Source organism: Triturus cristatus, chromosome 6 (assembly GCF_964204655.1).
Source record: "Triturus cristatus chromosome 6, aTriCri1.1, whole genome shotgun sequence".
NCBI classification, from domain to species: Eukaryota; Metazoa; Chordata; class Amphibia; order Caudata; family Salamandridae; genus Triturus; species Triturus cristatus.
Genome location: NC_140589.1, coordinates 778,617,813 through 778,645,652, shown reverse-complemented (window position 1 = coordinate 778,645,652; position 27,840 = coordinate 778,617,813). Strand labels below are relative to the sequence as shown.

Sequence of the window (27,840 nt, the reverse complement as noted above, 5' to 3'; positions counted from 1 at the left end):
CGAAAGAAGGTTTTGGACTTAGCCCATGAAGGTCATTTGGGTATTCGAGCAATGAAGCGGAGGGTGAGGGAAGATTTTTGGTGGCCGGGTGTTGATAGGTCCATTGAACATTGTGTTCGAGATTGTGGTGCGTGTGTATTGAGCGGCAAATCTCAGGTAACTTGCCCGTCCTCGGTCAGTCCCATTCCTGTTAAAGAATCACCTTGGTTTAAATTGGCTTTTGATGTGGCTGGTCCATTCAGTGGTTTGGGGAGTTCTCCCAAGTATGTGCTAGTCCTAATTGATTACATGTCCAAGTGGCCAGAGGTTAGGTTTGTGGATGGAATCAACTCTGGTATCATTATCAAATTTCTGATGGAGGTTTTTCTTCGGGAGGGATTTCCAGAGGAATTGGTAACGGATAATGGTACTCAGTTGGTGTCTGCTGAAATGCAAGATTTTCTGAGGAGGCATGGCATCAAACATACACTCACCTCCCTTTATCATCCACGTAGTAATGGGTTAGTTGAGCGTTTTAATCGAGTTATCAAGGAACAGTTACAGTTGGCCTCCATAAATGGTCTTGATTGGAAGGTAGTGATTTCAGATGTGCTGTGGGCAATGAGAACTACTCCACACTGTAGTACTGGAATGTCTCCGTTTTCCTTGTTAAGGGGGAGTGTTGGGGGTTCCAAACTCAACAAAGATTGGATGCTAAGGAAGGTTGTAGATCCACAAAGATTAGGGGTGGTGGCGGATGTTAGAGCTGCTACTCAAGCCAAGTATGGTTCTAATTGTCCCAAGCAGTCTTCTGTGTGTGAAGGAGATTGGGTAAGGATCAAAAAACCTGTGCTTGTTCGTAAGGGTTTTTCCAGTTTTTCTGCTCCTGTTAAGGTCAGTAAAGTGAGAGATCATGTGGTTGTTCTGGAAAATGGCAAGGTCTGGAATAAGTCTGCTGTTTCAGTTGTGCCTAAGCCCAAAGTGGAGTTTGTGAAAAGCAAATTTGGCATCAATACTCATGGTACAATTCTTGCTCCCAGCGTTGATACTCCTAGGGATCGCGCATCGGGAAGCAACCTTGCTCCTCAACAGGGTCCCTTGAAGACTAAGTTTCTCCCTGCCAGAGCTAGGTCATCTCCCGTCAAATTACAGGACTATGTTAGATTTTGATTTCCTGTTTTTTGTGATTAATGCAGTTTCTTGTGGGTTGTAATTGTTTTTATGTAATGAGGGGTGAGTGTGGTTTTTTTTTTGTGAAGGAAGGGGGGTGTGTTGGGTGTTCCAGCCGAGTGTTCTGGCCGGGTTCTCTGCATGGAACCTCGAATGTAGGTTCCGTGCAGGGAATGTGGAACGGACTGGGATGGCAGTTGCTGCCGGGGGATCTGTACCGCTGGATCGTAATAAAGAAGCTCTTCAACACCAACCTTGCCATCTTCTTTTCAGACAACAATATTCTTGTGTGTGCGGAGCCAAGGCAGGCAGAGCCGCGCAGCCCTCCAGCACAAACACCCCCCACCCAGAGTAATTAGTCCACGCAGCACAGCGCCCCCGCCGGCAGGGTGCCACTCGGTATGGACTCAGCTTCACTCGGAAACGTCCCCCACCGGACTTCAGTGATTCAGCTGTCTTCCAGCTCCCATCCCACCCACAGACAGACGGTCCCAACCACCTTAGACCCTCCACAGGGTGAAGCTGTGGCTTTGTGTTGTATCCCTCCGCGAACCAGTCACATCTGTGGTTTAACTAAAAAGTGCACAGCCCCCACAAAGAGCATGCCCCCCAGCACCCACCGCTCTGGCAGCTGGTGGCACTGTGCATTCCAGCTCAGGGTGCAGGTTTGCACACCCCTGAGATCCCATCTTACTGCCCCCAGGTTGGCAAGCAAGGAACTCGACCGTCTCTCCAACCCAACTGAACCTCTGTCTTTTGTTAGGCAATATGTCCGGCGTAAAACAAGCCCGACCTATTGCATTGTCCACACTTCTTAGAAACATCAGATCCATGAATCACAGCAGTAATTGTGTAGGGAACAATTACAATTGTAACAGCTTCATTTTCTGAAAATATGGGACCTACTTAAACTCTACTATTGTCTGTGAAATGTTAGTGGTCTTTGGAGTGTCTGTCACTTCTGTTCTCACCTTCACACCACTTTTGTCTGCATTCTCTCACTCAGTTTAGCCGCTAAGACCCATTTTCTTCCCATCTTTCTGAAATCCTCCATGTGCATATCTCATACCTTCCCTCAATCTCAGTTGGTACATATGAAACCATCGCTGTGTGCGCTCTGCAGAGGCCAAGGTTTGGATGTGCATGTAATCTGCACACATTTATGACTCACTGACAGGCACTGAAAAACTCGCACTGCCCTCACGTCAATTTCAGAGGTCTCAAGAGCTCCCTGTCATAAACACATCCCCCCCCCCCCCCCCCCCCCCAAAACTTGAATTCACTTGAAGGTGACTCAGTCCAAAGTATGAACAATATAAGAGTCACATGGTGCATGAAAAAACACTACAGAAAACAAGGATTGCATGCTTGATATGCCATATCGTAAGGGTTTATACAGTCGTTGTAAAATCGATCAGTGTTTTAGTCAGTAATGTCAAAGACATGAATATTGAGCACGAAAAGAACTCAATAGTTAAAGTCGCTTTTTAGTTACCCGGCCAGGCCCGTCCCCTTGAAAGTCCTACTTGCGGCACAGGTATTTGCACAGTGCTTGTTTTCCTGTTCGGAGGGAACGTGGCATGGCGGTTCATGTACGACTGTTCTTATTTGCAGGAGAGCTAAGGCTAATCTACAACAAGCATTTGCAATGCAATAGGTCTCGCAGTTACGCAAGTTTAAGTTATTGGCATTGTAAGTAACAATGCCGTTTGTTTTTAAAAAGAAAGCAAAAATAAGACATTGTTATTTGCAATGTCAATAGCTCAAACTCGCGTCAATGCGAGACCTATTACATTGCAAATGCTTGTTGTAATAGGAGAGGGAAGGAAAGGGTCAAGAGGAAATCCTGACTTAGCACTGGCAAGTAGCATGACGAAACAGTCTGTGCAAAGTAAGAGAAAATTAAAGACTAGACAAAATATTAGGAACAGTATCGTTAATAGAAAGGCAAATGCAAGAATCCAGTATTGAGGCAACAGGACTTGGAACAGAATTTAGAGGACAAGGAGAAGAGGGCAGAATATCAAGTGAGAATACAGTGGAGGAGTTGGTGAACTTATACATAATTTTTGAGATTTTATCATTAAAGAAATTCGAGAGAATTTGGCAGAATTGCCTAAAAAAAAAAATGGATTCTTGCAACGGACAGGATAAGATCTTGAACAGTAATAACTATTTCTCTAGTATATTTATTGTCTGATTCATTTTTAGTGCGTCAAAAGGCAGAGCGGGTGCTTCTGACTGCTTTTTTGCAGGCTTTAAGAGTAGTAGGATAGTTATGCCAATCAGCCGTACAGTAGTTGAGCTGCCTCAAGCACTCCAGTTTTTTGTGATGGTGTTTTTCTGTTCTAAGTTACTTGATATGCCATCGAGTCAAAAGGCTATCTTCAAGTTTGGGGGATGTTTACGGACTTGCCATGGCCCTGTGAGTAAGTGTTGTGTGCAATGATTGTGGAGTTTTTCCTGCACATGGTATACATGCGACCTGGCATTCTACTCTGTGTGGAGATGGTATATGTTTGGGCTTTCTCTGTGGGGTGCATCACAATGGGTGTTGTCTAACGCTAATTAGCTGTGGAATTGTAATCAATAAGCTATATACAAGCAATATTCACCAAACCAAAACAATAACAAACCATCATACTGCTACCAGAAAAACTGCTCCATCGTGGAATGCAAAATCCCTCTGTCCGTCACAGACCAATGATATCACAAACTCATACATTTAATACATTCACTGGTGGGGCCCATAACACCAACATTCACTCACCATCAATCTGTGTTTCCAGGAGGCGATTATTTTCCAAACGCTGATATGAAAGGAAATACCTCTTCACCCTAATGAGCAACACATCTACATTACTTTCTGTAGCTCATTAGGCCCTAAATTCCACCTTTGGTATTCCTCTCCTAATTTTGGCGGTGGATCTGCTAGTTGCTGGTTTAGCTAATTTCTAATTCTCTATTCACCTTAAAATCAAAACATTTTTCTATGAATAAAAGACCCAACTCATTTGGTAATTGATCAATTCAATCTTTATCTAAATAATGCAAATAAAATCGTTAATTTATTCAAGCCGCCAATCATCATATTTACCTATTTTGGCTAATTTGTCATCCTCTAAGTCAAACCCAGTTGTCTCATCAATCTATGCCCGTCAAATTTAGTAAATTCAGTTCATCAGGAAATTGGGCATTGATTCAGTCCGTCAAAGATTCAGGGAAACAGCTGTCCTGCAGCGTCACCGTCCTCTCTGTCAGCATAACATCAGGAAATGGAAAAGCGCGATATCAACCTCTATATTCTACCATAATTTATAGTAAAAATCATTGTCAAATGTTACAAATATTGGTTTCCGCCTTCGCTGTTTGGTCAATCAGGGATCATCCTACAGGGTTCTCACTAAATAATGTCTCTTAGGTCACGACTCCCGCTTATTCCGGTTTCAAGAGGAATCTTATTGTTCTTCAGAGAAGCTGGCTTGCTTCCTGGGGCGTCATTGGTGGGTACAGTCTGGTTAGGGTCACGAAGAGGCCACTGTAACTTGTTTTGGCGCAGGCGCACTTCAACCAGAACCTCATGGAGCGGCTTAGGTCACATCGAGTACAGGAGGCAGCCCCAAATGGTCAACTTAAGCAAAAGAAACACAAAACTCAATTAATACATAAAAATAGCTAATAAAATGTTATTCCCTCGCTAATTCCCATGTGTGTGTATTTATCTAGCAAAAAGCAACACTCAAGCGGTTTATACTCTCTGAATAAAGCACAATTCACCAATACATCACAAAAGTACCATATATCATGCAATATTCTTAATTTTCTATCATTAGTATGCGTACAGAATTTAGTTTACATATTAATTAAGCCATGCAAATGCAATCCCACGTATATTTCAGTATTAATAAGATTTATTAATAAACTTCACTTCAATCGATTAGTTCAATTATAATTAAACAATTAATCTAATTAGTTTAGACATGCAAATTGGGGTGGGTATACAACATTTTTTGTATTCCTCGCTCCAGCACCCATTCACCTGAGTCTCAATGGGCCAGTCAGCATGGTCTGTTTACTGCCTTTCTTATGTGTTGGGTGACTGCTGGTGTGGCTTGTGTAGCTACTTAACCTATTTGTAGTTGTTTTTCGGCTGAAGTGCTTGTGCAAGCGTGGAGTACATAGGTTAATATAGCTGATAAATATTTCTTTCTTCAGTTTCTTTGCATTTATGTCTTATTCTTTTGATGTCTTTATTTCTAGTGCTTTCAGATACTCCAGTAAGTTTCACAATCACTGTGACATCTGATCCAGGGGAAGATGACGAAAGTAAGTTGACTGTATGTATGAAATGTAATGCAATATGCTTATTTGTTTCCTATACTCTAAATACCATAGATTAGAGGAGTTGTATCACCTTTAACGTTTTCATGAACTGTTTTAGTACCTCCAAGAAGACACATTAATAGCTTAGATCACAATACAGTCCAGAATAAACTAAGGAGTCCTAATTTCAATCTAAATTATTGTTGGACTATCACAGAAAGTGGCCTTAATAGCTCTCCATGATAAAATCTGACTCGCCATAGTGAGTCGGCGAGTAGATTTTTCAAGGCCTGTAGTCTAACATTGCTGATGTTCCTCATATGTCAGCCTCCAAGGAAGGGGAATCATATAAAAAGTTATATAATCTGGGAGGAAAACTCCTTTTGAGGTGTGATTTGGTGATTAAGTTGAGCATTACTATGGGAAGAGTTAGGCTTCTTGTCCATGTGTACTTTCACCCCACATTTTCTCTTTTTTCTGAGGAAAATTGTCATTAGGCTGAGTGTTTCATTTACAGCAGTAATACTGACACTCCTTAAGTACAACTACAATTGTTAAATTATTGTATATCAGACAACTGTACACTACCACAAATGCTGCATTTTGATTAGCTGTTAGCCTCTCGATCTCTACCCAGGAGATTCATAGCTAGTTCCTGAGACAAGTTTCACTACAGAATCAACCTACATATCCCTACGCCTTTTCTGGTAGCAGCTGCCTATGAAGATCGCAGGCTGTTCTAGTAAAGAACTAGAATCTTCATCCATCTCACAAAAAGTGCCTGCACTGGGAGACATGCTTCTTGCAAAAGCTGCTTTAGGATCTTTCACTCTACTGTCTAGAAGGCTGAATATGTACATGAACATATTTCATATCTTCCCTAGTACAAGTTCCTCCAATAAATGAGTCCTTGAAAATATTCCTTTCCAGGCCTGATTCACAAAGGTAAACTTTGCTAGTCACAAAAATATCTTACTGGTAGTGTCTTTACGACTGCGGAGTGTCTGCACATACAAAGACTATATTTTTATGTGCGGGGATTCCACAGTTGTAAAGAGTTGGAAACTTACATAAAAGTGTAAGTTTACCTTTGTGAATCAGACTATTCCGTGTGTTAGTACTGTATACTCAAATTGTCCCCAGTCAGTGAAAAATTAATAGTTATGGCAGTTTTCACTAAGGTTCAAAATAATCCACTCATTGTTTTGTCTGATATACAGTGTTAAATATTTAAAATGTTTTAGTTATCTTTGAATGCATACGGTTATAGGTTATCCAGAAAGACTAATTATAAACAATAAATACACTTTTTTTTATTGCTTCCTTATATTAAATTCACAATGAATGTCAATTTAAAGCCAGTTCAATTCATCCAGGGATATCTAATTACTAATACGAAAAAGTGGGAAATAGTAAAATAAATTGCTTATAGGAAGACTAAAAATTGTTCATTGTGTACCAAATAGTGACCATTTTAAAATTAGTGTGGCATTAAGCAACAGAGAACATGGGTATTCGGACTAAACATATGTGGACGGGGGATCTCTTCCTTTTACAATTTTTTATATCTTTATAATATTATATGGCTCAAATGACTAAAAACCTATACCTCCCCTGACATTTTTTTAATTAGCTGGTTTCATATCGGCATTAACACCCTAATGTATAATTTCCTCATTCTTCTCCTTGGCAATAGCTTTAAATTCAACAGCTTTTATTAAAACAACATGCCAAGTGCCTCACTTTGGTGTTGAATACAGAAGGTTAGTAATTTAGCTGTTCATTAAGCCTCTGTGTTGAAGGTACAGTAGTTCACATGGGAGTCAACTGACAGACTTTTGCTGACCATGTTGGAAGTCCACATTTGACTCATCATGCCAGACTTTTCTTCTGACATGGATGAGGAAGATATTTGAGAATTTATTGAAAATGTTTTCTCATTTTAGCTTTCAAGAGTACTAACTATAATTTGAGATGAATACAGAAAATTAACTCCGTAGCTGTTCATTGGAATTCTTTGTTTAAACTGCAGTAGATCACTGCAGAAATGGCATACAGACTGCTGTTGCTGTTGGAAGTGCATTTTGTACTTGGCATGCAACTTTGTTTCCAAATGACAGGGGGAGATATTTGTGAATTTATTGACATGTTTTAGCATGGATCACGTTCTATAACGTCTGTCAGAAACTCACAGCAGAGATAAATTCTCTCAAACATGGTTCTTCAGATCCCAGCTAGGTACTATTACAATCACATTAGAACTCACTACAATTCATAAAATTGGTGTAATATCACCAACAAAAGATTTATATTGGGACAACAATCTGGTATTACATTTTATTCCTGTTCCTTTTTGTGACTCAAAAACCAGGCATTTATTACTGTGCTTTTCTGTAGACCAAAAGTGGCAGAGCAGTATCTAAAAATCATCTAAGAAACAATTTTATGAGCCTTTTTTACCATAGCAATATTATTCAAGGGAGGAAAGCACTCCCCGTTAATTATTGACCGGGATGGTGTAGGCCCCCCTGACTTCGACCTTCTGTTTCCATGTGGGTCAGTCAGTACCTGGGTTGTGTCCCCCCTCCTTTGATAAAATTGCTTAATTATAGTTGCGGCTTCTGACTTCATGCAGTGTTTTTTTGCATTTGTTTTCTGTTTGTTTTTATTTCAGTCTGTGTTTTTCTTATATGTGAAGCAGGTCTCTTTGCTTAGGCTGATCTCTAGGGATGACTTCTCCATGAGCAGCACACAGCAGGCACAGTCCCTTTCCTTTGCTAGATGGCAGGTTCAGCAGGTGCATTTCACGCAGGTGCAGCATCTCTTTGTTGGTTCCACGGTGCAGCAGGGCAGCACTCCTTTGGGCCTATTTCCAGCCTAGAGGAGATCCGAGTTCTGGATGCCAGGGGTGCCCTATTTATGTCCAGAAAAGGTCATTGGGGAAGGATGCAGTTGGTGGCCAAAGGGATACTGGGATCCCTCAGTCTTGAGCACTTTATGGGAAGTGTGGCACCTGGCTATCCCAGGATGCACCATTCTGCCACTCCCAAGATGGCCAAACCCTTCTCACTGAGTCCAGAGGTCTCTGTAGTATGCTGCTCAGCCAGGATGTGTGTGTGTTAGAATGTTGGGAGTTAGAATGTTGGAATGGTTTGAGTCAGTTGGTCTAAGGGCTGAGCAGCATACAGGCTGCTCCTGGTGGGGCTCGCTATTTATATACTTTAATATCTGTAACTTCAATCTTCAATAAATATACTTGAAGTTACCAACAACGAATGGACCCCATTTCTGTTCATTACAATTGGCGACGTTTTGGAAAGGCCCTGCGCTTCCACTTTCAAGTAACTAACCTCAAGATTAAGAATTCTCAAGCTACAGAGCTACAGAAAACCGAGAAGCAGCATCTCAACTTATCTGGCACTGCGAGCCCCACCAGTGACCTTGCCATCGGTCGCCCGCAACTCAATATTAAAGTACCAGTTCTTGCTTCCTGCCACTACTTGCCGCAAGTTTGAGACAACTTCGCCCTCATTTTGGTGTTTTCTGCTCAAGTTACGGAGCAGGCAAGATCGGGAAATTTAAACGTTTTCTTTAACTATCGGTGAAGGAGGTCTGAAGCCAGAGAAAATTTACATGACAAGAGGCCGTTTGACAAGCTCAAGAGCCATCTGTTTTGTCAATGTCACACCTCGACAATTTAAACAGCAATTGAATTTTAACACGGAACTATATCTTTGCTGCCATCTACCGGAGGTTAGTGGGAATATTATTTGCCTGCAATTTCGGTTTTAGAAGGAAAATGTTCCCCTTCTCCTTTCACCTCGATAATTAGTCTCTGGTGACATTTGGAAACAGCGCAGATTCTGCATTTGTGTGCTTTTGCAAGACTGCCTTATTACTCAGTGAAGGCGACAGTGACAGTTTGGGGCTTATTGAATACTTTGTATTATCTTGCCTAAGTTCCTTCTGTTATTTTAAATTGTAGTTATTCCATCAAGCTTCACCACTACACTGTTACTGTACCATGTGGTATTGTCCACTCCACTTTGTTGTTTTCTTCATGTATGAATCGTACACTGTACTGTTTGGCACCTATCTCAATTTCTACTATTCATACATCTTACTTTGCTACGTGTGGTGCCTCCCCAGACCTCTCTTTCCAACATGCTTTGAGGGAGATCTTCACAATTTCATGTGGCACATTGTGCCGTGTGCCGCTTCCGCACACCTTTCACCTCAACTTGCATTGAGGGAAATTTTACTGTTTCATGTGGTTTCACCACATCTGTCACATTTTTACAAATTGCATTTATTTTGTTTTATGTGGTATTACCGCATCTCATGCACATTTTTACAAATTGCTTTTACATTGTTTCATGTGGTCCTACCGCATCTCGTGCACATTTTTACAGATTGCATTTACATTGTTTCATGTGGTACTACCACATCTCATGCACATTTCACATATTGCAATTACATTGTTTCATGTGGTACTACCACATCTTGTGTGCACATTATGGTATTGTTTTATGTGGTGCGTCCCCACATCCATTTTATGTGGTGCGTCCCCACATCTATTTTATGTGGTGTGTCCCCACATCTATGTAATGGGTCACGCCACATCTGTACTCTTGCATTTACATTGTTTCATGTGGTACTTCCACATCTCGTGTACATATTATTGCATTGTTTCTTTTGTTTAATGTGGTACATCCACATCTTATGCACATGTTCTACTGATTTATGTGGTGCGTTCCCACATCAATTTTATGTGGTGTCTCCACATCTAGTTAATGTGGTCACCCCACATCTGTACTCGCAAAAACAGTCGTGCGTTCTGCTTTCCTTGTTTTTTTTCTTCACTTTCTTAATCGTACTCTTGTACTTCCTTCGTGTTGGCCCGGCCAGCTCTCATGATCTTTGTACCTGAGTCGCTTGTTGTTGTTGTTGTTGTGGGTGTGCGTTGGTTGTTTTGTGGGAGAAAGGGAGATGGGTGATGGAGTCGTCTTTCGTGTCTCCTGTCTTCTTTATCGTTCCTTCCCACTCACCACTTTATCTTGTCGTTTTCTAACTATTTTTCATGCAATCCGTTTTATTCATCATATCTTGTCATGTTTTGCTTAATTCTTTTAATGTGACTTTTATTATACCTTTTTAAAGTTTCTCTCTTCTCATTGTAAAGAAGGGAGATGTTGTAGAATGCTGCTCAGCCAGGATGTGTGTGTGTTAGAATGTTGGGAGTTAGAATGTTGGAATGGTTTGAGTCAGTTGGTCTATGGGCTGAGCAGCATACAGGCTGCTCCTGGTGGGGCTCGCTATTTATATACTGTAATATCTGTAACTTCAATCTTCAATAAATATACTTGAAGTTACCAACAACGAATGGACCCCATTTCTGTTCATTACAGTCTCTAACCCATCCCAGAGGTGTGGTTTCTAAGGAGGCTACAGCTAGTCTGCCTAAACAATGGAGCTGCCTCTCTCTCAAGTGTTCCCCATTTGCTGTGCTAAGGCGGCTTCACCCCTGAAGCTCGCCTTTTCAAAGGCGGCTTCACATCTGATGTTCAGGCAACATCTGTGTAGCTTCCTGCAGGAGGTAGGTAACACCTATATTCAGTGCAGGCCCCTATTGTCTCCTTTTCTGTAAGTTGGTAGCACATCTCTCTCGGAGGGCAGAAAGTGGTCTCCGGTTCAAGATCCATGTGCCACCATTGAGGACACAGGAGCTTGAATGCAACAAAGGGGAACACCGTAACTTGCTACATTAATTTCTTTTAAAGATCACAGGATACATCCAAGGTAGAAGAAATGTAGATTTAATGAAGTAAAGATAACAAACCCCCAGATGTATCTTCTCAGCTCCACAGCCAAGCCTCACTGAGGAATCCACAATCTAGAATCCCCAGTGAATCTCAGTTGTCCCCATACATGAAATATAACACATCTCCCTTTTTCAAAACAATCAACAACAAAGAATATTACTTTAGTCATAAACAAAAATTTCTCTTTATCATTTCCCAAAAATCTCATAAAGATTTATTATACACAACAGAAAGAACTTAACAATTTAAAAGTGAAATTTTTCAATAACATAAATAATCTTCGAATTTCTTGGGTTTATGTTTGACACGCTCACTTAGAGTCCTTTCGGGAACATCGTGTGTTTTGATACCATGTGAATTCTTTTCCAACCATAATTTTACTTCTACCTCATTGCACTTTGTAATTCTCCGCGTATTCCACCATTTACCATCAGATAACTCTACTAAATTTCCTCTCACATTTATAACTTCCTTTGGTTCAGAAAACTTTGACCCTCCTTTTTAGGTCTCGCTGAGACAGCGAAAGCTGTCTCATTGAGACATTTTATAAGTGGGCTTTCAAAAATGCTACCCACATGGTTTTGCTGGCCTAGGGCTTGAGTGCACGATGGCGTGCACGTGCACAGCTGCTCCTTGCATTCCCCCCTTCCTTCTCACCCAGCCCTTTGATGCTCTGCTCGATTACTTTCACTTTAGCCGCTTTGACCCTTGCATTCCCCCCTCCCTTCTCACCCAGCCCTTTGATGCTCTGCTCCATTACTTTCGCCGCTTTGATGTTTGGATAAAATAAGGATTAAGCTACTTTGCAGGCACTGATGTTAAGCACAACGCTATGTTACACTGCGGTTACTTCACGGATTGGAGACAACTTTATGTAATGGGCTAATGCTTTCGGTGAGAATATTAAGGAAGAGTGACCACAGAACTGTTCATTGCCTACATCAGATTTGGGTGCATCTGACTAAAGCAGGTGAGGTTACTTTAATATGGGGGCTGGGTTATGTTACATTTGCAAGCCACTTAAGAGTCCACTCTCTGACCCAGACAGTTCCTCTCGCCATCCTTCTGTAGTATTCTGTGCTGAAAGATAACATTTCACAAGTCTGAAAATGCACATTTGAAGCAAGATTTTAACAGGTATCTCCTATGATATAATCAATATTCATCAATCATTTACAAAGCTCAATACACAGCTACTAAACAAGCTGTAACTACTTGTTAGGATTTGATTCGTGCGGAACAGACTACAAAAAAAATATGTATTATTCTTTTGGGAAAGAAATAGAGCCATTTGGATTATACGGCCATAAACCAAATTGTCTGTCCATGCTGAAATCAAATGAGCCTTAATTATCCAACTCAAAGATGTCCTTTTATCAACTTCATTTGGGTTGACAGTCAGCATTTAAACTTACGAACTACAGGTTATACACAGATCTCCGCCATTGATGTTCATCTCACTGAGCCCGCTATTTTAACAACTTCTTGTTCAAAGCAGAAACACTATGAATAACATTCATTGGTTGCATCTGGTGAGAAACAAACAATCCTCTGCAACAGTGCAGGGTGAGAAAATAAAGTTGACCTCACAAAGTATGCATTACCTTCACATACCTTGAAAAAACCCACTAATAAGCGCCGACAAACTTTACATAAATGGCACCTTAATTTCATTTTTTCATTAAAACAAATTCCACAACTAAAAAACTAGCATCAGCTACCTAGCAACACCTTCTTAAAGCTTGAAGAGGTAGGTTGTTTATATCATCGGGGGTGAGGGGGGTCCACATATATGAAAAGATATTACCTGCTGTCACATGCAAACCTATTAAGCTGCAGCAATCTGAAAACTGTGGCAGCAATTTTACTAATTTAGATCCACCGATTGAGAGGCCTCCATACCCAGAGTGAATGACAAAAGGTGACTATCGCAAGGATACATTACTCTTGAATAAAAGCTGTAACCGTATAAAATACACTAAAAGTATATGGGATAACTTATTCCTAAGAATGACTATGAAACGATCAGAGAAGCGACTAAAAACCCCTCTGCAACTCTTCAAACACTTAAATAACTTAAGCCCAGACCTGCCGTCACAGTACCACAAGCACCAAAAACATTTCAAGGGCAAGGTAAGCAAAAAACAGTCTTTGCACAAAAAATAAGCACTCCAACAATACTTTTGTATTGTTTCGATTCTTTTTGTCTCTGCCCTATCTCTTGGCTGCGTCCTTACTCTCTCCCATCTTCTCTCTCCACCTCTTTGCTACATGTTCTCTCGTAATGTTTTCATTTTCCCCAACTCTCCTCTTTACTCTCTCTAATTCTTTTTTGCTCCTTTTCTGTCTCTGTCCCTTCTCTCCTCTTTCTCTCCCCACCTGTCCCTTCTCTAACCCCACTCCTCTTCCTCTGCCCGCCCCCCCATCCCTCTCTCTCGCAGTACTGCAGCATAGGCAGCACCAGGTCTCTGATGCCTTCTCAGTGTTTGCCCTGGGGGTGGAGGAGGTAAGTCAGCCCCCCAAGTGAATCCCATTATCAACAGATAGTGAACCTCTATTTACCAACAAGTACGGAGCGGTCTCGGGTGACGGCTGATGCGAACAGTGATCTTCTCTCGGCCCCGGCAGGGCCTGTGGGGTGGGGGCGTTACCTTACACTAGGAGATGAAGTAAAAGTGATATCCTCCTCTCCCCCCCACTCCACCACTGTCTCTCCTCCATTTCTGATTCCCTTCCAACTCGGTCTCTCCTTATCCTCCACCTCGGTCTCTCCTTATCCTCCACCTCGGTCTCTCCTTATCCTCCACCTCGGTCTCTCCTTATCCTCCACCTCGGTCTCTCCTTATCCTCCACCTCGGTCTCTCCTTATCCTCCACCTCGGTCTCTCCTTATCCTCCACCTCGGTCTCTCCTTACCATCCACCTCGGTCTCTCCTTACCCTCCACCTCGGTCTCTCCTCACCCTCCACCTCGGTCTCTCCTCACCCTCCACCTCGGTCTCTCCTCACCCTCCACCTCGGTCTCTCCTCACCCTCCACCTCGGTCTCTCCTCACTCTCCACCTCACTCTCCACCTCGGTCTCGCCTCACTCTCCACCTCGGTCTCGCCTCACCCTCCACCTCGGTCTCGCCTCACCCTCCACCTCGGTCTCGCCTCACCCTCCACCTCGGTCTCTCCTCACCCTCCACCTCGGTCTCTCCTCACCCTCCACCTCGGTCTCTCCTCACCCTCCACCTCGGTCTCTCCTCACCCTCCACCTCGGTCTATCCTCACCCTCCACCTCGGTCTATCCTCACCCTCCACCTCGGTCTATCCTCACCCTCCACCTCGGTCTCTCCTCACCCTCCACCTCGGTCTCTCCTCACCCTCCACCTCGGTCTCTCCTCACCCTCCACCTCGGTCTCTCCTCACCCTCCACCTCGGTCTCTCCTCACCCTCCACCTCGGTCTCTCCTCACCCTCCACCTCGGTCTCTCCTCACCCTCCACCTCGGTCTCTCCTCACCCTCCACCTCGGTCTCTCCTCACCCTCCACCTCGGTCTCTCCTCACCCTCCACCTCGGTCTCTCCTCACCCTCCACCTCGGTCTCTCCTCACCCTCCACCTCGGTCTCTCCTCACCCTCCACCTCGGTCTCTCCTCACCCTCCACCTCGGTCTCTCCTCACCCTCCACCTCGGTCTCTCCTCACCCTCCACCTCGGTCTCTCCTCACCCTCCACCTCGGTCTCTCCTCACCCTCCACCTCGGTCTCTCCTCACCCTCCACCTCGGTCTCTCCTCACCCTCCACCTCGGTCTCTCCTCACCCTCCACCTCGGTCTCTCCTCACCCTCCACCTCGGTCTCTCCTCACCCTCCACCTCGGTCTCTCCTCACCCTCCACCTCGGTCTCTCCTCACCCTCCACGTCTCTCTCCTCACCCTCCACACGTCTCTCTCCTCACCCTCCACGTCTCTCTCCTCACCCTCCACACGTCTCTCTCCTCACGTGTCTCCTCCTCACCCTCCACATGTGTCTCCTCCTCACCCTCCACATGTGTCTCCTCCTCACCCTCCACATGTGTCTCCTCCTCACGCTCCACATGTGTCTCCTCCTCACCCTCCACATGTGTCTCCTCCTCACGCTCCACATGTGTCTCCTCCTCACGCTCCACATGTGTCTCCTCCTCACGCTCCACATGTGTCTCCTCCTCACGCTCCACATGTCTCCTCCTCACGCTCCACAGGTGTCTCCTCCTCACGCTCCACAGGTGTCTCCTCCTCACGCTCCACAGGTGTCTCCTCCTCACGCTCCACAGGTGTCTCCTCCTCACGCTCCACAGGTGTCTCCTCCTCACGCTCCACAGGTGTCTCCTCCTCACGCTCCACAGGTGTCTCCTCCTCACGCTCCACAGGTGTCTCCTCCTCACGCTCCACAGGTGTCTCCTCCTCACGCTCCACAGGTGTCTCCTCCTCACGCTCCACAGGTGTCTCCTCCTCACGCTCCACAGGTGTCTCCTCCTCACGCTCCACAGGTGTCTCCTCCTCACGCTCCACAGGTGTCTCCTCCTCACGCTCCACAGGTGTCTCCTCCTCACCCTCCACAGGTGTCTCCTCCTCACGCTCCACAGGTGTCTCCTCCTCACCCTCCACACGTGTCTCTCCTCGCCCTCCACACGTGTCTCTCCTCGCCCTCCACACGTGTCTCTCCTCGCCCTCCACACGTGTCTCTCCTCGCCCTCCACACGTGTCTCTCCTCACCCTCCACACGTGTCTCTCCTCACCCTCCACACGTCTCTCCTCACCCTCCACACGTCTCTCCTCACCCTCCACACGTCTCTCCTCACCCTCCACACGTCTCTCCTCACCCTCCAGACGTCTCTCCTCACCCTCCAGACGTCTCTCCTCACCCTCCAGACGTCTCTCCTCACCCTCCAGACGTCTCTCCTCACCCTCCAGACGTCTCTCCTCACCCTCCAGACGTCTCTCCTCACCCTCCAGACGTCTCTCCTCACCCTCCAGACGTCTCTCCTCACCCTCCAGACGTCTCTCCTCACCCTCCAGACGTCTCTCCTCACCCTCCAGACGTCTCTCCTCACCCTCCAGACGTCTCTCCTCACCCTCCAGACGTCTCTCCTCACCCTCCAGACGTCTCTCCTCACCCTCCAGACGTCTCTCCTCACCCTCCAGACGTCTCTCCTCACCCTCCAGACGTCTCTCCTCACCCTCCAGACGTCTCTCCTCACCCTCCAGACGTCTCTCCTCACCCTCCAGACGTCTCTCCTCACCCTCCAGACGTCTCTCCTCACCCTCCAGACGTCTCTCCTCACCCTCCAGACGTCTCTCCTCACCCTCCAGACGTCTCTCCTCACCCTCCAGACGTCTCTCCTCACCCTCCAGACGTCTCTCCTCACCCTCCAGACGTCTCTCTCCTCACCCTCCAGACGTCTCTCTCCTCACCCTCCAGACGTCTCTCTCCTCACCCTCCAGACGTCTCTCTCCTCACCCTCCAGACGTCTCTCTCCTCACCCTCCACACGTCTCTCTCCTCACCCTCCACACGTCTCTCTCCTCACCCTCCACACGTCTCTCTCCTCACCCTCCACACGTCTCTCTCCTCACCCTCCACACGTCTCTCTCCTCACCCTCCACACGTGTCTCTCCTCACCCTCCACACGTGTCTCTCCTCACCCTCCACACGTGTCTCTCCTCACCCTCCACACGTGTCTCTCCTCACCCTCCACACGTGTCTCTCCTCACCCTCCACACGTGTCTCCTCACCCTCCACACGTGTCTCTCCTCACCCTCCACACGTGTCTCTCCTCACCCTCCACACGCGTCTCTCCTCACCCTCCACACGTGTCTCTCCTCACCCTCCACACGTGTCTCTCCTCACCCTCCACACGTGTCTCTCCTCACGCTCCACACGTGTCTCCTCCTCACGCTCCACAGGTGTCTCCTCCTCACGCTCCACAGGTGTCTCCTCCTCACGCTCCACAGGTGTCTCCTCCTCACGCTCCACAGGTGTCTCCTCCTCACGCTCCACAGGTGTCTCCTCCTCACCCTCCACACGTGTCTCCTCCTCACGCTCCACAGGTGTCTCCTCCTCACGCTCCACAGGTGTCTCCTCCTCACGCTCCACAGGTGTCTCCTCCTCACGCTCCACAGGTGTCTCCTCCTCACGCTCCACAGGTGTCTCCTCCTCACGCTCCACAGGTGTCTCCTCCTCACGCTCCACAGGTGTCTCCTCCTCACGCTCCACAGGTGGTCTCCTCCTCACGCTCCACAGGTGGTCTCCTCCTCACGCTCCACAGGTCGTCTCCTCCTCACGCTCCACATGTCGTCTCTCCTCCTCACGCTCCACATGTCGTCTCCTCCTCACGCTCCACATGTCGTCCCTCCTCACCTCCACATGTGTCTCTCCTCACCCTCCACACGGTTCTCCTCACCCTCCACACGTGTCTCTCCTCACGCTCACACACGTGTCTCTCCTCACCCTCCACGTGTCTCACACTCACCGTGTCTCCTCACCCTCCACAGCTGTCTCTCCACACGTGTCTCTCCTCACCCTCCACACGTGTCTCTCCTCACCCTCCACACGTGTCTCTCCTCACCCTCCACACGTGTCTCTCCTGCACGCCTCACACTGCTGCACGCCTCACACTGCTGCACGCCGCTGCACGCCACACACTGCTGCACGCCGCTGCACGCCACACACTGCTGCACGCCGCTGCACGCCACACACTGCTGCACGCCGCTGCACGCCACACACTGCTGCACGCCGCTGCACGCCACACACTGCTGCACGCCGCTGCACGCCACACACTGCTGCACGCCGCTGCACGCCACACACTGCTGCACGCCGCTGCACGCCTCACACTGCTGCACGCCTCACACTGCTGCACGCCGCACACTGCTGCACACTGCTGCACGCCGCACACTGCTGCACACCACACACTGCTACACGAAACACTGCTGCACGGCACACACTGATGCAACCGGCACACTGCTGCACGCCACACACTGCTGCATTACTCACTGCTGCATGCTGCACGACACTGCTGCACGCAGCACACTGCTGCACGCTGCTGCATGCCGCACACTGCTGCATGCCGCACACTGCTGCATGCCTCACACTGCTGCATGCCTCACACTGCTGCATGCCTCACACTGCTGCATGCCTCACACTGCTGCATGCCTCACACTGCTGCATGCCGCACACTGCTGCATGCCGCACACTGCTGCACGCAGCACACTGCTGTACGCCGCACACTGCTGCACGCTGCTGCACGTCACAGTGCTGCATGCCTCACACATCTACACGAAACACTGCTGCACGCCGCACACTGCTGCACGCCGCACACTGCTGCACGCCGCACACTGCTTTTATGCGAGTTTATGCTACTGACATTGTAAATGACAATGCCTTTTATTTGTTTTAAAACCAAAACATAAATAAAAGGCATTGTAATTTTAAAATGCCAAGCTCAAACTCTTATAAATGCGAGACCTATTGCATTGCAAATGCTTGTTTAGTCATGTTCCCAGAACAAGATCTTACCACATCCCCCTTTCCAATAACCACTGCAGCTCTGGTTATCTTGTCATTATGTCTTTTCTGGTAAGCATCTTGATGCCTCTCAACTTTGGCACGCACCTCAGTGATCTTTACACTTTTCTTACCACTTCTTCCCATCCACGCCGGTACTGACATGGTGCCAGGCACTCTTCCCTTGAGTAATCTAAACGGAGTCTCCCCAGTCACTGAATGAGGAGTGGTTCTGTAATTCCAAAGCAAATTTTTTACTTCAGTTTTCCAACTCTTATTTGTAGATAGACATAATTGAATGCAATCTCCCAACACTCGGTTAAAGCGTTCCACTAACCCATTACCCCTGGGATGATACACCGGAGTCCTCAAGTGCTTTATGCCCATTCTACCAAGAAAACCACTAAACTCTTCTGAAGTAAATTGTGGTCCATTGTCCGATAGCATCTCTGCAGGACAACCTTCTCTCCTAAACACCTCATCACAAAATGGAATTACACTACTAGATTTAACCTCTCTAACAAATGCCACTTCAGGCCATTTTGAATAATAATCCATTATGACGATAGACCCTCCTCTTTCCTCATCCATAAAACTCCCCCACTGGTGATACCCTCGGAATGTCAGGTTTAGCGCTGGGATGCTCTAGGGTTACTACGCACTCTACAAAACCTTTAAATAAAAAAATAAATAAATAAATCTTTCAGATGGTGGCAAACAATCGAATGGACCACATATATCAATTCCTAACCTCTCCCATGGTCTATCTGGTAACCTGATAGGAGTTATAGGAGTCTCTTTCAGCACGTGAGATTTATCACTGCATGTACATGAAATACATTCTCTTACAAACCTCTCAATATCTCTGTCCATCCCTGGCCACCAAAAATCCATCCTGGCCTTCCTTTTGACAGCTGACATTCCTCCGTGACCTTCGTGCAATAGCTCCATCAACCTTGTTCTCAATGAAGATGGAACAACTAATTTATCACACCTTCTTACAATGGCATCAACCACAGACCATTCCTCCCACACATCCATATAACATTTCACTGATTCGTCCAACTTCCAACCGAAAGACGTAGGTAATTGCTTAACCACCTCCACCATGACTGCATCCGAAGCAATCGCATCAAGCCATTCTTGTTTTGTAATGGCTTGACACACTTCCTCAATGCTAGCCACCATCCATTCCTCATCAATGTTAGAATCAACCTCATCACTGATCACTGGCAAACGGGATAAGCAATCTGCATAGACATTCCTTACACCCGGCATGTACTTTATTTCAAATGAAAACTCTTGCAGACGATATAACCATTTAGCTATGCGTGGGGTAGCTCTTCCTGCTCCAGACGTAGTAAAAACATCTATCAACGGCTTATGATCCGTGTACAGTTCAAGCTTAGTTCCCCATACATATATCTTAAAGTGTTGTACACCCCACCAGCAAGCAAGAGCCTCCTTTTCTAAGGTGGAGTAAGAAGGCTCAGCCCCCTTGAGAGTACGTGAGGCAAAAGCTACTACTCTTTCCTTCCCATTGTTCCTCTGCATCAACACAGCACCCAACCCATATCCACTGGCATCTGTCACAATTATTGTTTCATGTTGTGGGTTGAATGAACATAACGCAGTAGCATTAGCTACTGCTTTCTTAATATTCATGAATGCAGATTGACACTCTAAAGACCATATAAAAGGTACACCCTTTTTCATCAAACAACGCAAGGGATGTACCAGATCGGAAAAATGATACACAAATTTGGAATAATACTCGGCTAAACCAAGAAATGACCTCAATTGTTCCTTATCGCGAGGAGAAGGAGCTTTCTCTAAGTCGGCTACTAAATTTAATTTTGGTTTAATGCCTTCAATTGATAATGTGTGTCCCAAATATTCAACAGTAGGTTGAGCAAACTTACACTTTTGCAGACCAATGGTTAAACCAGCAGATTCCAATTTGTTCAGAACTTCTAACAAAGTAGCATCATGTTGACTATTGTCCTTCCCCCATATTAACACATCATCTTGAAACACTAATACTTTATCAATGCCTTTCAGTATTGTTTGCATTACTCTCTGGAATACAGCAGATGCTGACGCTAGTCCAAAAGGCATTCTTACAAATTGATATGCGCCTTCAGGTGTTATAAAAGATGTAAGATGTTTTGACTCTTTCTGTAAACGCACTTGGTGGTATGCGCTGGATAAATCTAACGTGGTAAAGCAATTCCCACCAGCAACTGTAGACAGCATCTCGTTACTATGGGGTAGTGGATGTCTGTCTACCCATATACACTCATTCAGATCTCTCAAGTCCACACACATACGAATATTTCCGTTGGGCTTGTGCGCTATCACAAAAGGACTTGACCATTCTGAAGCTTCTATCGCCTCAATTACACTCTCCTTACACAACCTTTCTAGTTCATCTTTCAACTTATCCCTCAAGGCAAGGGGTACCTTACGAACTTTGTGCACCTTGGGTATGGCATCATTTTTTTAAATTATCTGATGCTCGAATTTCTTGAGACATCCCAAACCCTCTGTGAATAAATTTGGAAATGTTCTTGTCCACTTGTTGTCCTCCCATCCCGTCAGTAATACTTGTAGTGGATGATTGGGATCAAGGATGATTCCCAAAATGTTCTGCTCCACCCATCCTAATAGACACTTCCCAGTTTCTACAACGTAAACTTTTGCTTCCGTTTCCCTTCCCTTGAAGGACATAGAAGCATTAAAATAACCAATGACTGGTAACTTTGTCCCACAATAACCTTGAGGTTCTACATTCGTTGCCATCAATTCTTTACCATTCATTTCTTTCCACTTTTGCTTGTCTATTAGAGAAAAAGGGGAACAAGAATCAGCCCACATAGCAAAATCCACATTGTTTATGCTGATTATGCACTCGGGAGGTACGTACTTATCAGATTTGTCAATATCAAGTGATTTTTTTGTCTTGTGTTTCGTCGTTACCTACCACCATCACTTCTATATCAGAATCTATGTCACTTGATTTATCAACAACGGAACGAATTGAGGCATCATCATTCATTACGTTCACCGATTTTCTTGTATTATGGAAATTTTCCCCTTTACAAACCCTGGAGAAATGGCCAATCCTCCTGCACTTATAGCAACGGGTCTTTAAAGCTGGACAATGACTAGCCTCCGCAGTATGTTTGTTACTGCCACACCTATAACATACCTTCCCCTTGCTATTATATTCTTCTTTCACATATAGTCCCCTCTTGTCTTCATTGCCTGTCTTGGAATTCTTTTTAGATGCGTGTACAGCGCATACCTTGCTTATTTCAGGATCAGCTTTTGACTTACTATCTGCTAAATCCTTGACGTATTGAGATGTGTTCTCGGTGCGTTTAGCAATTTCTAAAGGCTTATCTAAGGAAGGATCCTTTAGATCTAAAAGTTTTTTTCTTGGATTTTGGGATTGCTTGTTCTATTAATTAATTGGTCCCTAATGATTTCGTCCCTTAGATCTTTGAATTTGCAGGTAATTGCTAGTCTTCGCAAAGCAGCGACATACTGTTAAATTTTCTCGCCTTGTTTTTGAACACGCGAGAAGAACTTGTCTCTCCACAACAAGACTCAATCTTTTCCCAAAATTTTCAGATAACGCGGACATTGCGCATTCATATATATCAAATTGATCATCATCAGAATCAGAATTATTGTTCTCGATGTGCTCCGTGAAACTTGGTAAAGTGCTTAGGACTTTCCTGCCCTCAACGCCTAAACTCAATTTTAATATAGCGAACTTCCTCTTGAGCAAAAACACATCTCCACCTATGGCCTCTAGATAAGTAACAAAAGCCTCCTTCCAGTCCTCCCATTCCATACAAGTGGGACCAGGTTCTTGTAAAAAGGTAGGAGGTGGAGGAATGTTTTTTGTGGCAATTGCTGGATATACGCAAAAATTACTGATCAGGCAATGTGACTTAAACCATAAGGCAATGCAATTAAAAGGGTTTACCTAATATTCATTTACCAATAGTCATCCATTTTTTTTTTTTTTAAATCAGTTATTCAATTTGATTACCAAAAATCAAAACCCTTGCTTCATTCAGGCGCTTTCTCACTCAGCGCTAGTGTTTGGCTGTTCCTGCAAGCGATTACGATCTTTCGTAGTTTCCTCGTAAAATGGCTTCAGTAACTAAGCAACCTGATGTCATCGATGTCTTCACCAATCGCTGAGTTAGTTCCTTGAGAGCGGTATGAGTCGATCTGGACTAATCACAGTGCTCTTTCCTTCCTTGACGTCAGACGTTGTTTCACGTCGAGAAGAACAACTATGGAGGCAGCAATACTTGAGATGCACGCGATACACTCGCTCGTGAGGTGTTCTTTCAAAAGATGACGGCGATGCACGCACCAGTGCTACACGGCAGTTTCTTGCACTCTTTGAAAATCGGCCGGTAAGCTGTTCAATCCTGAGTGATGGCTTATGGCGTTTCCTTTATTGTGTTGCCTGAAATTTATTTTCATTAAATTGCATCCCTCGTTCAGACTGGAGTTTAAAAGTTTCGTTTCTCACGCAGTGTAAGTTAAAAGCTCGGTTGTACCTTAGAGTCTCTCTTCCCATTCACGGTTACAATCAACAACGAATCTGCTCATTTATGGCCATTTCTCAGAGTTGAATCACACAACGGTGTTGTCTCCTACTTTCTTTCAAGAACAAACACGCTTGTGTGTCTTTTTCTCACAAAGTTCAACGAAAGATTTACTCACAAATGTAGTGGTCCTTTCTTATTGAAAACAGGATAACAACAAGTGGTTTCCAACGTTGTAAAGGTCACTCCAAGTAATCCATGTTCCTTAGATACTTTCAAATACAAACTGGGGGTTTTCTTCAGGTATTGTTCTCAAAACTGGATCTCCTGTGTCATCTTTGTAGATGATTACCGCATCCCATCCTCGTCGCCATTTTTAAGATCACAGGATACATCCAAGGTAGAAGAAATGTAGATTTAATAAAGTAAAGATAACAAACCCCCAGATGTATCTTCTCAGCTCCACAGCCAAGCCTCACTGAGGAATCCACAATCTAGAATCCCCAGTGAAACTCCGTTGCTAGGAAACTGTAGATTGCATGCAAACAAGAATACATCAGTGGTCCCCATACATGAAATATAACAATTTCGACTTGAGAACCATGTCAGGCTATCTGATTTGCTCGCATCGTTCAGTAGTGAGCACAGCTGAGTGCCGAGCGACTAACCCTGGACTCTCCTACGGTGCAACCAAGTCTTTCCGCAGTAAAAATGTCAGTATTGCGTTTCTGCCATTAGAACACCTAAAATACATGTTCTGTCCATGAAATATTCTGCATCCTGCCTTAAGACTCGGTAGGACTCACATAGGGGTTCATCTGATTTAGCAATGGCCTTAAATGGCAAATTCGGGCTAGCTCATAACATGTGTATTTGTAAAGCGCACGTTCACCCCCAATGGGGTATCTTGGCGCTGAATAACAGATGTTATCACCCCCTTGGTAGCTGGACACGAGCAGTCAGGCTTATCCCAGAGGCACTGTGTTAAGGATTTGCACATACCAAAGAAGTATTTCAGTGAAAACACTACAAAAAGGACACCACACCAGTTTTAGAAATATATCCAATATTTATCAGTGTAAAACAAGACCGAAACTATGAAAATCTAACGTACAGTAATCCACAATACCAATAAAGCAAAAATAGACTTTATATCAATTTCCTTGAAGTCTGTAGCTCCATCTGGGGCTATCGCTGCGTCGTGAAAAAACAAATCCAACAGTTCCAGCTGGTCCCGGCGTCGCGGGCAGCTACGTTGCCGTGGCGACCAGTAACACAGTACCTCTGGAGATGCAGGGCGTCGGACCTTGCAGTGGGCCCCAGAGCATTAGCATCCGCAGGCGCCGGTTCCAGAAGCCGGTGCAGGAGTCGTCATGCCTTTGAAGTCACACCTGTTGCAATTCAAACTTCTTGAGCTTGAAGTCTGGAGCGTCGGTGGCAGGTGTTGGGCCTGCGGTATGAAGTAGAGCAGTGCGACGTGAGGTGCCCTCAGGCCGCGGTCCAGGCAATGGCCCAGTGACAGTTGTCCAGTGGCGTCGGTGAGACCAGGGCTTTGGTGCGCAGCGGGGGGGGGGGGGGTCTCGTTACAGTGCTGACAGGGCAAACGCAAGAAGGGTCATCGTCGTTACCGAAGCACTGTCGTCGTAGAGCCAAGGCTGCGGTACGAGATGGAGCAGTGCGGCGTGCAGGGCCCACATGTCGCAGTGCAGGCAGTTGCATCGGTTGACGAACTCGAGTTGGTAGATTCGGTGGGCCAAGGCTGTGGTTTGGGACGGAGCAGTGCGTTATGTAATTTACGAGCAGTGCCCCCAAACCAAGGAGCAAGCAGCGGCGTCAATGTCTGCTTGGAGCGTCATCGTCGGTGGGATCAGGACTACGGTGCGAAGGTGATGGTGCTCCATGTTCTCCACAGGCAGTGTCCACAGGTCACAGTGCAGGCAGCGGCGTTGGTGACAGCAGCGTTGTTGGGGATTCCAAGGCGGCAGTGTGCAGCAAGGCAGTGTGGTGCCCACAGGTCACGTGCAAGCGTCTGCTTAGTGGCGGTGGCAGGCCTCGTCATTGGTCAGAACAGGGTTGCACTGCGAAGTGCGGCGGTGCCTTCAGGTCACGGAGCCAGCAGCGGTGTCGTTGACGGCGTCGGGTTACCTTTTTCCACTGTGGCAGCTGAAACCTCCATTTCCAGAAGCGGGTACCCAGAAGAAGTTGAAGTCTTTGATTTCCCTGAGACTTCCAACAGGTGTCAATCTGTACACCAAACCCTTGGAGAGATTTTGAATGCAGAAAGAACCGTCCAGTCCTTTCCTTACCCAAGACCGAAGCAGAAACTTCAGGCCAACCCAGCAAAGCACACAGCAAAGTGGTAGTCTCTCCTCACAGCTCTTCCAGCCCTTTCTCCTGGCAGGTTCCTTAGTCCAGCAGTAATCTAAAGTTCTGGGGCCAGGGCCCCTCTATTTATACCACATTTGCCTTTGAAGCTGGTACAAACAAAGTTCCTCTGGCACACATACACCAGTTCAGCCTGGCTCAGGCCAGGTTCACCACAAGAGGTGGAGACAGCTTTGTGAGAAGCAGCCACAGTCAATCAGGTGCAAGCAACAACTCCTCCCACTACTCTAAATGCAGCCAGGTCTATTCAGCCTGGCCATGAGTCACGCAGGAAAGGCAAGGCACACCTTAACACCCCCTTGTGTCTGTCTAGTGTGAATGCACCTCCCTGGCCCCTGTCACTCTAAACCCAGACAGGGAATACACAAAAGGCAGAGGCACACAGGATGGTTAAGCAAGAAAATGCCCACTTTCTAAATGGGACATTCTCAAACGCACAACATAAAAATCATCTCCCCTAAAACATGTATTTTTAAATTCTGAGTTCAGGCATACTAAACTCTATTTCTCTATCTTATCTCAGAGGAGAGTTATGCTTGTAAAATGTTACAAGGCAACTCCATGTTAAGCCCATGGGACAGACAGCCTTACAATAGTGAAAAAGAAAATGCACAGTATTTTACTAACAGGTCATATCTCACAGCCCAGTACATGTCCTACCTTTCACATACACTGCACCCTGCCCATGTGGGTACCTTGGGCCTACCTTATGGGTGCCTTACATGTAAGCAAAGGGAAGATTTGGACCTGCAAGTGAGTGCACCTGCCCGGTCGACTTGGCAGTTAAAAAGTGTTCAGACACTGAGGTGGCAGGTCTGAGAACCGCTTTGAAAGGCTACTGGTGTGGGTGCCATAATCAGGGGTGTAGGCCCCCTAGTAGCAGTTGATTTACAGTGCCTGGGCACCCATATGCACATTACTAGGGACTTAGTAGTAAATCAAATAAGCCAAACATGGAAACACCAATCCATACACAATTTACTGAAAGAGCATATGCACTTTACCACTGAATAGAAGTGGTAAAGTGCCCAAACTCCTAAAACCAACAAAAACAAGGTCAACAAACTTATGCTCCATATGTAATACAAATCTAGCCACATATAGGATACACATGACCGCTGACTTGCCTCAGTTCATTAATCACATTGTCATCAGGGCGGGGGCAGGAATGTTTCACAAATTATGCTTAAAAACTGTCACTATTAATTAATACATAACTAAAGCATAAATTAGCAGCACATTTGCAATCCGAGATTTTACATTGAAATGGCCACAGAATTTCCCACTGACTTGGTTTTAAAACTATATAGTGTACAATGATTGGAAATCGAGTTTCTGCAAATATTTGTCATTTGCACATCACCAAGATTTGTTTTTCTCCTATGTAAATCCTTGTTTGCATCACACTTCAGAATTACAAAAAAAGTTATTTCAGAATTCCGGATATATTTTGAAATACTTTTACTATTCATTTACAAGTTGTTTAAATGTTATGTTAGAAAAAAAAAAGTTTTCATAATTCCTGACATATTTTGAAATACTTGTACTATTCATTTACAAGCTGTTTAAGTGTTGTGATTGTCAGATAACTCACTTGAACTCACTTGACAAAAAACACTAACTATAATAAGCGAAAAGTAAATACAATTTTTCAGGAACAGATGAGCAACAGTTAGTCAAAAGACAAACAGACATTTCACCTCTGTTGTGTCAAAACGGAAACAAGATTTAAAGGCATCTTCATTGCTCATTCCCTTTCTAAATGAACAGAAACACCTGTTCCATCCAGCTTAAGTTAACTCGCCAGCACACATGAGTAAGTGCCTAAAATAGCTCAACCTTAAAAGAATCTCTTTCGCCATTCCGAGTGGGTGAGTGGATTTTTCGAGACCTGGGAACTGATCAAACCGAGGTGAATGGGAAGCAAGCTCATCTCCCATCCATGCCCTCCGCTATGGTGCTTTTCCCTAGCACCCTCTGTGTTGCCTTAACTCAACCCATGTACTGCTTCTACACCCCCGCCACTCTCCCCCATGTTATTTATGTATCCTGTTTTGCTTCTACCTC

The 27,840-nt window shown here is 45.4% G+C and overlaps 1 protein-coding gene across 1 annotated transcript in view; it reads left to right on the top strand.

Annotated features, from left to right (window-relative positions):
• The window catches only part of RWDD1 (RWD domain containing 1), a 148,030-nt gene that overhangs the window by 19,585 nt on the left and 100,605 nt on the right, over positions 1-27,840 (top strand). The window contains exon 2 of the mRNA XM_085611346.1: positions 5,410-5,475. Within this exon, the coding sequence (XP_085467472.1) occupies positions 5,410-5,475 (66 nt within the window). The remainder of the gene's footprint in view (positions 1-5,409; positions 5,476-27,840) is intronic.